The 12,167-nt window shown below is 32.9% G+C and overlaps 1 protein-coding gene across 2 annotated transcripts in view; it reads right to left on the bottom strand.

Moving 5' to 3' along the window:
* Window positions 1–12,167, bottom strand: part of CLGN (calmegin) — a 41,684-nt gene that overhangs the window by 3,373 nt on the left and 26,144 nt on the right. For both annotated transcript variants that reach the window (XM_074378276.1, XM_074378265.1), the window contains 6 exons: window positions 4,927–5,040; window positions 4,654–4,804; window positions 3,147–3,362; window positions 1,932–2,057; window positions 1,566–1,725; window positions 433–533 (listed from right to left, as the gene is read on the bottom strand). In XM_074378276.1, coding sequence (XP_074234377.1) covers window positions 433–533; window positions 1,566–1,725; window positions 1,932–2,057; window positions 3,147–3,362; window positions 4,654–4,804; window positions 4,927–5,040 — 868 coding nt within the window. The remainder of the gene's footprint in view (window positions 1–432; window positions 534–1,565; window positions 1,726–1,931; window positions 2,058–3,146; window positions 3,363–4,653; window positions 4,805–4,926; window positions 5,041–12,167) is intronic.

Here is a 12,167-nt window from a genome sequence, read left to right as displayed (position 1 = left end):
CAATGAATGAAATCTTTTGAAAGTAAGTTACTGAGACAATGAGAATGTTTTCACAATGGTTATAAATAAAATTGTCTTGTAATAAACAGAATTACCTTAAAAATTCAGATGGTCTGCTTATTATACCTTTCAACACAACACTTTAATGATAATCATAATTTTTTCACAGACACAGATCTCTTTATATTTTGTAAACTATAGTGTAAACTTACTTTACACTGTTTCATCAGGCATTAAGATGATATAACATAGTATTTTCATGCTTTCCTTATTGATACATTTTAAAACAATATGGGCACTCTAAAGAAAGCTGGGAGAAATACAGCAAAAAATTCGTCACAAACCAGATTGCTGCTTTTATTGAAATAATTTTTTATGGATTAACAATCATACATAGAAAACTAGTTTATTTTCTGTTAAAGAGTGGCTTACCTCATCCTCTGATCCAGACTTATTTGATTTATTACCTTCTTCTCGTCCTTCTATGATTTCAATTTCTTCGTCACTCTTTTCCTCAGGTTCACCTTCCTCTTCTAGAACACAGATTTTTATTAAAGGCAAAGACTTGATGAATTAGCATTTTGCTACTGAAAAGTATTACATAAAAGTCAGGGGATGCATTTAAATTCCAATATTTAAAAGCAATTTCCATTAGAAATGTTTTTAAATGAAATACAAATACTCACTATTTAACCACATTTTATAAACAAATCATATCTGAGGAAAGGGACAGATTTAGAAATTTTTAAGGCATTCAATCTGTATGCAGAATGAAAACCAAAGAATATATATACGTATGTGTATGTGTATATGTATACACATATATATGTAAATATGTATGTGTGTGTTGTGAATCAGTATTTTTTCTAAGTCAATTGTTTCATCAACTATTGAGTTAAAAATAGTGCTCAAGATATAATTTAAGTTTTAAAGGGCTGAATCTGGAACTTGGCTTGTGATATCTAGCAAACATCAATAGTTTTACTGCTACCTAAATGTGTATAAGGAGGTCTCAATGGAGTCACCAAAAAGCCTCAGTTCTTCAGTTTTAACATCTTCTGGAATTTAATAGAAGATGGGAAGCAGACATGATTCAGCAATCCTTTCAAAAGACAGTACTATTTGTTCAATATGATAAACTATCTGATAAACAACAGCAGTTGGAAGACTTGGTGTGGACTCTGTTGCAATCACCTTCCTTAAACTGATCACTCCTCTACAGAAGCCATGGTCTAGTCTGCACCTCCCACCTAAACTACATTCTTGGAGGCAAGAAAAATCTTTGCAAAAAGCTATGTCATATGAGATTCATAGTTGCTAGGCTCTGAAGCAACTGAATAATTTTTACAATTCTTTCTCCTTAGAAGACAAAAATCATATGTAGGATGCCTGCTCAGGACCAATCCAGGCAAGGATCCTCTTTGCCATAGTCACGCATTCTTGGGGATTCCGATGGTATAAATATGACAATAAACAAGTGTGACGACTAGGGTTTACCAGACAATCTACTATTTTTAATGAGCTTTGCCCAGGGTAGCCATTATAAATCACCATCATCATCTTACCTTTTTCAAGAATTTCACCATCACTTTCCTTTTTTTCCTCTTCCAAGTCTACTGGTTTCTCCAGGGCTGCTTTCTCTTCCTTCACTTCTTGCTCTAGTGCTCCCTTTGTTTGTTGTTTACATATGTCAGTTTTTTTGAACTCCGCATCTTCATATTTTTTCTATGGCAATTTAACACAAGCTATTCTTACTAAAAGCAAAGCACTACTAAAAAAGTTTTTGCAATAACTGATACCATATACAGTGAACTATCAGTAAAAGCTTACAGGCAATTTATTACTTTTAAGAACTACCTGCTCTATTCACAGAACTCCTAAACACTAAGACATTTTTTTTTTTAATGTTGAAGGAAATTCATTTTCTTTACCTTTACTTTTCTTGGCCAACAAAATAAAGTAATTAATGCCACCGGAAGCCCTGCTGTCACAAGATAAATGAGCCAAAGCCATGGGCGATCTTCAGTAGCTGCCATCAACTGTTTAAACACGGTAGGCTAAAGAAGAAACAAGCACAAAAATGCAATTCAGATTTTATAAACCTTCAATCAGAAATACAACTTACAAAAACAAGAATTTCACCTAGATGTTTTATATTAAGCAGTCATGAATTTGTAAGCTAAAAATATTTTCCTGTCTTATACTTCATAAATTTTAAACAATCTTTAATTATTTGCATGCATCACTGCTTGACACTTTATAGTAGGAGGTATGTTATACTACATAGGTGGATATTGCTAACCTACCAGCAAGAATTAGGACAATTCTCTTTTTTGGTAAGGTTCACAATAGAACTACTCTTTATGGATGTTTTATCTGGTTCATTTAGAACTATACAACTCTCTGATAACTCATTCTGCACTTTAAAGGACTTACTTTAAAAAAATCAACCTGAGAATTACTGTGTTTTCATTTTCTTGTTAACAAATTTTGTACACAACCTTCAGGAAGGAAACTGTTTCTCTTATTAAAATAAAACTAAAATCATTAAATCTTTTAGTTAAATTAGAATTCCCTTACCTTTACTTACTCTTTTGATGGTTTTTGCTAATATCCAAAGAAACCAAATATAAGGTATGAATTTTTCTTTATAGTAATGAGTTTTAAAGTTATATTCTCCAAGGTGCATTGTGTAGAAATATTTAGCTTAATCTTTTCTAAGTAGTGTTAAAATTTGAAACTAGAGCATAATTAAATAATATTAAATTTAAAAAGTTTCTGCACTCCTCTAAGTGAAAAGTAGTTAAAATGAATAAAGAATATTTAGGTTACTGTTCTCACTTAGGCCTTGAATTGACAAGGTGACAAAGATACTAAGGAGTCTCATTTCTATAAACACCAAAAGGCATTAAATCCCATTATGCTATCATATTTTAATAAATGAAACAAAGACTTACATTCATTACCTAGTTTATAATGAAGTTATATCATAATTTGGTAAAGCTAAATATTCTGCCTACATAAATTTATTTAAATATGTTTCTTTAGCATTTAGTAATTATTGCACATTTATTTACCTTTAAGGCCATTTGTATAACCTATAACCAGGACCAAGTCCTATTGTTATTATACGGTGAATACTATACCTCATTAGCATTTTCTGCCATTATTTTCACTCCCCAACCATCTGCAGCCCAGCGATCTGCTACTTCCTTTTCTGAACAGATAATAAAATTATCAAAGTAGATATCAGAGGTCATAGACCAAAGCTCTAAACCAAGAGCACAGAAAGAAGTCAGAAGAAATGGATGATCATCTTCAAAATAATCTGGATTAGGAATTTTTCGAGGACTCCAGACACCCTGGAAGAAAAAATAATTTAAAGATATTTTCAAATAAAATAATTTCATTATAAATGTTCCTCAAGAAGAGCTGCTGTTGAATGAAATTAGCAACACTAACTGGGAAAAAAGAAAACTTAAACTCATAATTAATTTATTACGAATTCACTGGAAGTAAAATCTTGTTTCTTCCTATCCTGTACATGATGTTCCCTATGAATAACACTGACTTTAAACTCTGGGGGAAAAAAAAGAGGCAGAGTGAAAATCCAACACACACAGAAGCTTCAGAAATTTCACAAGTGACACTATTTCAGATAATTTTTTTTCACATTTAGTAAAGATATTGAAGGCAAGATGTCATTAAAACTGTTCAAACCAGAGAGATCACTATATGGAACTGTGCCTTTTAACATATATCCATGATAGGCATCAATAGTCAATCATAGTTGAATCTCAAAACAATTATTTAACACATAAGTTCCATTAGATCTTACGTGATTAAATTTAACCAAATCAAACTGGACGATAGGATCACTCACTGATTCATTCTGCCATCATATATATCTATTCTGTGCTAAGCACTATGCCAGATGCTAGAATACAGTGATAATCAAGGCAAACATGGTCCCTGCATTATGGTGTTTAAAGTCTAAAGACAGAGACAGATGTTAAACAAAAAAGTTACTAAAATAAGCATTTTGTGATAAATGCTATGAAGAAGAACTACAATGAGCCATTAGAATATACAACTGTACATATAAAATAAATGTTAGAAAATGTCAATGACTAATTAGATAAATCTACAGGGTTAAATGGATAATGTAAGGATTTCTACCCCCAAAACTAGGTATACTGAAGAAATATCTCATTTATATTAGGAAAAAAACAATTTTAATAACACCAGAAAGTAAGGAGCACATTAAGCACAGATTTTAATTACTAAAATGTATAATATGAGTTCTCTTGATCAGAACTCATTTCTTATATTTAATTCTAAAATAAAATTGATTCCAAAGTGATCATCAGTTGATTACTAGGGAAAAATATAGTATAAAGTGACTGATCTTTAGTTCTTCATTTTATTCCACCAGAAAATTAAATAAAGAATACTTTACTTTTTTTTTTTACTTTTACTTTTTAAATATAAATTAATTGAAGTCTCTTTTCTTTGATGTCTTAAGATAGCTAAGGCACACTATTACAAATCAAATTCCTAAAAGTTAATATAACATTACCAATAACTAGACATGTAATACAAATAGCACAACATTTTAAACTTTACTGTGGGATTGGAACAAGTGGTTACTACCTGGTAGTTTGGGTTATCTATCATTGGAGGTCTCCATATTCCTTTGTATTTTGGGTTATCTATCATGGGAGGGTGCCACTCACCACACCCAATCCGACAGGCTGGATTAGAAATACGAGGTGCTTCCCATTCTCCATCCATGTCTTCATTCCTTAGGATATTAGAACAAAGCAAATATAGTAACCTCAAGTCTCTCCTGTCAGTCATGTAAACTAGGAACAAAAAAGCAAGTAAGAAACATGAAATTGACATTTGAATATGAAGAATGCTTACCAATCCTCAGGTTTTTCAGCATTAGGATCTGGAATAAATTTTGGTTCATCATCAAGCCAGCCATCAGGTTTAACAACACTTGAATCTTCTATTTGGGCAGGTTCACTTTCATCCCTATAAATACAATATTCCATGCTAATTATTAATTATTTGAACTGTTTAAAAATGCACATTACAAAATTCAGAAGGTACCAAAACATATTTCTGACCCTTCTGTCTTTGTGCCTACTACCTCCACCACCTCTCATCTACCTAAATCTTCTGCTATACACTTTTTTGTATAAATTTCCTGTTATGCTCTATTCATACAAGCACTTATGTGTATGTATATTTTTTTTTACAAAAATGATTTATACAATTTACATAAATGATAGCATTCTATACAGAGTATGTTAGATCTTGCTTTCGTTTATTTAAAAACTCAATCTTCAACAAACATACATGGGATGCCTACTACGTGTCAACACTGATCTAGGCACTCTATTTTATAAAAATATAAATCTACTTCATTCTTCTTAACAGTTGCATAGTTTTCTATTTTGTGAATATACCATAATTTATTTAATGTATCTATTCTTGAGGACATTTAGTGTTTAAAATCTTACTATTACAAATAATGCTATAATTAATATCCTGGAATATATTAGAAATCAGTAAGAAATTAGTGGTCAGCTACATGAATCGAAATTTTTTTTCGAGTTTCTCATGTATTTTTTATGTAGTTTATGGTGGGGTTTTTTGCTATATAAAAAAACGTATTTTCATGTATTTGGAATGTATTAATATTTTTCTTTGTGGTTCTTCAATTTTGTCATATTTGGAAAGGTCTTCCCTACTCCAAAGTTATTTTTTAAAAACTCTCCATATTTAATTCTAGTAATTTTTCATATTTTCATTTAAAAATAATACTTAGTAAATTCTGAAGTATATAAACATAGTCATAGTAAGTACAAAATGGAATTACTAATATAATTTTCATCTTTATAGAAAAGCGGAAATTTTAAACAACAATTTACATCATGATGTTCCAAACAAAAGTTGAATACCAAACTGAAATAATCAACTCTATATGTAAAGACTGAGTAACAAACTGAAATAATCAACTCTTTATATATAAAGACTTGTATTTGCCTGATATCAATGTTATCTTAAAGTCTCTGAGGGCTCAAAGTAAGTAGAGTTTAAAATTTAAAGGCACATTTCTTTCAGCACTTCAGAAAATAAATTCTGACACATATCACCAACCAGACTGAGGTTGTTATGCAGTTTCTCTCATTCAAGGACAAACTTATTTCCCAGCCTTACCCTTTATGGGCAAACAAATACGAAGCAATGTTAGAAAGCCCATATGGAGGGACTGCATCCTACCTTTTCTGATAGTATGAATTCATGGAAATGCTGCATTAATAAGTGGTTTATTAATTTTTAAAAAAAGTATTATTATTCCTAGCACAAGTTACTTTCATATTATATTATTTTCCTGAAGGCAAAGACATTTTCATTGCTAATCATTACCCCTCTTCATCTACAAGAGTTAACAAGTTAACACTTCTGGTTATCCAGGAGCAACAGTCTATGTTCTGAATAGGTGGTAATCCCAATGTTTACAAACAAGAAAAATTTGAAGAAATACAAACAGACACTTCCCAAAATAAGCACAGAGAAAAACTGGTTTAAAAAATAAATACAACCTCAGTGACTTGCAGCACAAATGTTAAGCAGCCTAACATACATTTAAGGTGCGTCCAAAAAAGGGATGGGGAGGCTTATATAAATATTTAATGAAATAATGGTCAAATATTACCCATCAATACAAACTATAAAACCATATTCCAAAAAACTAAAAGAACCCAAAGCAAGACAAACACACACACACACAAAATGACACCAAGGCACAACAAAATCAAACTGGTGAAACTAGTAATAATAAAAATAAATCTTAAAACCAAAGAGATAAAATGACATATCAGGTAAAGGAGAATACGGATGAGAATAACAAATGACTTCTCATCGGAATCAGTGTGAGCCTCGTGACAAGGATTGGCTATTGCAAAATAACTATCAATCTATTTCCCATGGTGAAAAATCCTTCAGAAATGAAGGCAAAATAAAGAAATTTTCAGAAAAATAAGTTGAGAGAATGCAATGACAGCAGACATGCACTACAATATGTTAAGACAAGTTTATCAGGCAGAAAGAAAGTAACAGATAGGAATTTCTACCTACACAAAAGGAGAGTACCAGAAATGATACATATGTGGGTAAATAAAAGGACTTTTCCCCTCATAACTTTCAGATTAAAAGATACTGAAGAATAAATATGTGTGGTCTTCATATATATTTACTGTGCATGATAACAGCACAAAGGATGGAAGGGAGAAAACATAAGACTCATACTATTAACATAGACATAAAGTGGCATAATGATTTGAGAGTAGATTGAAATAAGTTTAAGATGTATATTGTAAACCCAAGAGCAACCACTAAAATAACAAACCACAGAAGAAAAGCCAATAAACCAATAGAGAAGAAAAAATAGAAGACTCAAATAAAATAAAATAACTCAATATAAAAAAAGGAAAAAAATTTATAGAAGACCACAGAATATATAGGACAAACAAAAAACAAGTAATGAGATGGTAGGTTTACAACCAACCATATCAGTAAGTACATTAAATGCAGATGGTTTAAAACACTCCAATTAAAAAGCAAGACCCAAATGCAGTTGCCTACAAGAAAATCACTTGAAAAATAAAGGCATATATATAGGTTACTGGTAAACAATGCAAAATACTGTTCAATGGAAACAAGGTTTAAAAGAAAATGAGAGTGCTGATTTAATATGAGACCAAGTAGACTTCAAGACAGAGCAGTATGAGAGTTTGTAACAGAAGGATATTTTATAATAATAAAAAGGTCAGTCTTCAAGAGGTCATGAAATACTTTGAATTGATCCAGTAATAGATCTTCAAAACACATGAAACAAAAACTAACAGAACTCAAAGGAGATAAAGACAAATCCACATAGTTGAGGATTTTAATTCTCTTCTCTCAGTAAGAGAATAGACTGAAAATCATTAAGAATATAAAAGCTTTTCAAGCAATCTGATGTAACTGACATTTGTGAATGTTTTCTGACCACAACAGAATTATATTGGGAGTCAAAATGAAAATCGTATCTGGAAAATCCATAAATAACTGACAAAGCAATATATTTAAAAATACATGAATCAAAGAGGAAATCACTAAGGAAATTGGAAAACAGTATGAACTCAATGTTCTCATAAATAACATATATTTATATAGTATAGTTAAAGCAATGCTTAGAGAAAATTTACAGCTGCTTCAATCAGAAATGATTTACCACCTTAATAAGGCAGAAAACAGAAGTAAATTAAGTCCACAGTAAGAAGAAGAAGGAAATAACGAAACACAAAAAGGCCAATAGAGGGGTTCTCCAAAAAGATCAATAAAATTGATAAACCTTTAGCTAAGCAATTCAAGAAAAAACACTACCACATCAGAAATGAAAGACATCAATACAGACAATCACAGACATTAAATAGATAATAAGAGATGTTGGAACAATTAGACATTCATATTTTTAAAATTAATCTTGATTTATACCTCACACTACATATAACAACTCAGAACAGAGCTTTAGTCAAAATTATTTCTCTAGAAAACAAAAAAAAAATCTTTGTCACATTTAGGAAGACTTCTTAGTAAGATGCATAAAAGCATAAAACATCAAAGACAAACACTGACAAACTAGACTTCATAAAAATTTAAAACTTCCTCTATTAAGAAAATTAAGACAAGTAACAGAGCGAGATGAAGTACCTGCATACTGCGTATCTGTATTTACTGACTATTGCTGCATAACAAATCACTCCAAAACTTAGGGGCTTAAAAAGTAACATTTACTATCGCAGTTTCTGTATTGCAAAATCTGGTTACCGCTCTGGGTCCTCTGCTCAGGGACTCTGGCAGGTTGCAATCAAGGCACTGGCCAGTACTGTAGTCATCTTGGACTGAGGTAAGCAGCTTCTGAAATGGTTTCCAATGATCCTGCTTCCTGGTACCCATGCGCCCACGTGTAATCCCCTCTCCTTAAGAGTGAGTGTGACCTAATAACTTGCTATTTAATGAACAGAAATTAGTAATGGGATGTTACTTTCAAGAGTAAGTTATAAAAGATTATATATTAGTTTCCCTTGGCTGCTGTGACAAAATACCACAATATGGGTGATCTAAAATGACAGAATTTTATTATCTCACAATTCTGGAGACTAGAAATCAGAAATCAAAGTTTTTGGCAGGGACAGGCTCTCTCTAAAAGTTTTAGGGCAGGATCTTTCCTTGCTGCTTCTTTACTTCTGGTGGCTGCTGACAACCTTTGGCATTCCCTAGCTTGTAGATGCATCACTGCAATTTCTGCCTCAGCTGTCACATGGTGTTCTTCCTATATGTTTGTGTCCAAATTTCCCTCTTCTTAAAAGGACACTAGTTATTTTGGATTTAGGGCCTACCCTAATCCAGTCTTACGTCATCTTAACTTGATTACATCTGCAAAAATCCTAATTCCCAATAAAGTCACAATTACAGGTATGGGTAGGCATGGATTTTGGGAGGACAGTGTTGATCCAGTATAGATTGTCACTTCTATCTTCTTCGCACTCTCTTCTCCCTCCCTTCCCCTCCCTTTGCTTCCTTTGAAGACAGCTACCATATTGTGAGATACTCCATGGAGAGGGCTAGATTGCAAGGAACCAAGGGATGACTCTGACCAACATCTAGCAAAGAATTGAGGCCCTCAGTCCAACAACAATTCAGTTTCTTGTGAGACTGAATCTTACCAGCACCCACTTGAGTGAGGTTGAAAATGGATCCATTCCCACTTGAGCCCTTAGATGACTACAGTCCCAGCTGACATCTTAATTGAAGCCTAAGAGACCCAGAGCCAGAAGACTCAGCCAAGCTGCACTCAGAATGCTGAATCACGGAAACTTTGAGATAATAAATGTGGTTTTAAGCCGCTAAATTTTGGGGTAATTTGTTACACAAATTTGATAACTAATACAATACCTGTATCTAGAATAACATTCATAACTCAATATAAAAAATAACCCAATTAAAACATGGGCCAAAAAAATTGAAAAGACATTTCTCCAAAGAAAGTGATATGAGTGGCAAGTAAATGAAAATCAAGGAAATTAGTGATTAGTCATTAGGAAAATGCAAATCAAAACTACAACTAGATACCATTATAAACCTTTTAGAATAGCCAAAGAAAAACAGAAACAGATAATACCAAAAGGTCAAAAGGTACAAACTTCCGGTTATAAGGTAAGTAAGTCCAGGGGATATAACGCACAGCATGGTGACTGCAGTTCACAATACTGTACTGCATATTTGAAAGTTGCTAAAAGGGTGGACCTTGCAAGTTCTTATCACAAGAAAAAACCTGTAACTATGTGAAGTGATGGATGTTAACTAAATTTATGGTAGTGATCATTTTGCAATAACTACATATATCAAATCATTACATTACACAATAAACTAATACAATGTTCTATGTCAATTATATCCCAATTAAAAAAACAGATAATGCTGTTACTGTATAACATGTGGAACTGATATAACGGTAGGAATGCAAAATCATTCAGCCCTTTGGTAAGGTTTGGCAGTTTCTTATAAATTTAAACACACTTACTATACAATCGCACTCCTAGGCATTTACCTAAGAAAAAGGAAAAATTATGTCCCCATAAGCCTTGTCCACAAATGTTTGTAACAGCTCTATTCATAATTGCCCCAAACTGGAAACAACTAAAACTTCCATCAACATGTGAATGGATAAACAAATTATGATACATTCCTACAATGGAACACCACTCAGCAATAAAACAAAACTAATTGCTGACACAAGCAAAATAAAAATGGATAAATCTCAGAAAGCATTATTCTGAGTGAAAGAAAGCAAAAACAAAAGCTATACCGTAAGATTCCATTTTATACGGTATTTTTGAAAAGGCAAAGCTATAAGGGACAGAAATCACATCAGTAGTTTCCAGATGAGGGTGGAAGGAGGGAATTGATGACAAAAGGATATGAGAGACCTTTTTGGACTGATGGAAATATTCTATATCATGATTGTAGTAGTAGTTACATCACTGTACATATCTGTCAAAATTCACAGAACTGTATATCTAAAATAGATGGATTTAACTGTACAAAAATTATACTTCAATAAATCTGACAGAAAAAACATGCAATCAGAACTTAGCAAATATAAAAAGGACAATACTTGTTGACCAAGTGGATTGCAAGGTTAGTCCAACATTAGAAAATCAGTGTAGTCCATCCACTACACCAAGAAAATAAAGGAGAAAACCCAACGGTTATCTCAAAATGCAAAAAAAGCTATTTACAAAATCCAACACCCAATCACACACAGACACACACAAAAAAAACCCTCTTAGCTAACTAAGAACATAACACCGTGGGAGCCCATGGTTGGGTTAACAAATTGTAACAGACTCCAGCCGCTTGTCACCTTAAGAAGAACAAATGTGCTTAGTAACTGCTTTACTAGCAGGCACCTATGCCTCCACACTCCTGTCTCCTGGCCTTAAAAAGTAGAGACAATGATGCCTTGTGTGTATAGTTGAGGTTTTAGATAGCACTCTGCCCTTAGGAAAGCAAAGGCCCAGGCCCTCAGCTATAAATGCTGGGCGTGCTTGCTGTTTAAATCGTCTGTTATCCCCAAAACAAGGAACTGGCTGGTCTGGTGGTCTGCTTTGTAATTCACATATCTAAAGAATGTATCTTGTTCCCCTCTCCCCATGACTTCCCTGAAGATAAATTAAGCCTTTGTACTCATTGTGGATTCTACAATCTTTATCCCATCCTGTCTTTCCCTAAATTCCTGCATTCCATCACACAACTGTTAGTGATTTTTCCTTTGATTGTACACAATAAATGTGAGAGCATTTGAGAGGCTTGTGGAGTTGGTCCCTGAGTCCCTCTAGCTCTCTTGACTTTCCAGAGTCTCCAGCAATTCATTCCGTCTTGGTGGGACTTCTGCCGGTCAGAACCCACACATAACATTTTTTACTCATACTTAGCACATATACTTTTGTTTAGTCCCCTCCCAACTGTACCAGGGTTGGTCTGTGTGACAAACAGAACACAGCTGAAGTGATGGCATGTCACTTCTAAATAGGTTATAAAAGGCC

Source organism: Camelus bactrianus, chromosome 2 (genome assembly GCF_048773025.1).
Source record: "Camelus bactrianus isolate YW-2024 breed Bactrian camel chromosome 2, ASM4877302v1, whole genome shotgun sequence".
NCBI lineage: Eukaryota > Metazoa > Chordata > Mammalia > Artiodactyla > Camelidae > Camelus > Camelus bactrianus.
This window is presented reverse-complemented; position numbering and strand designations above follow the sequence as displayed.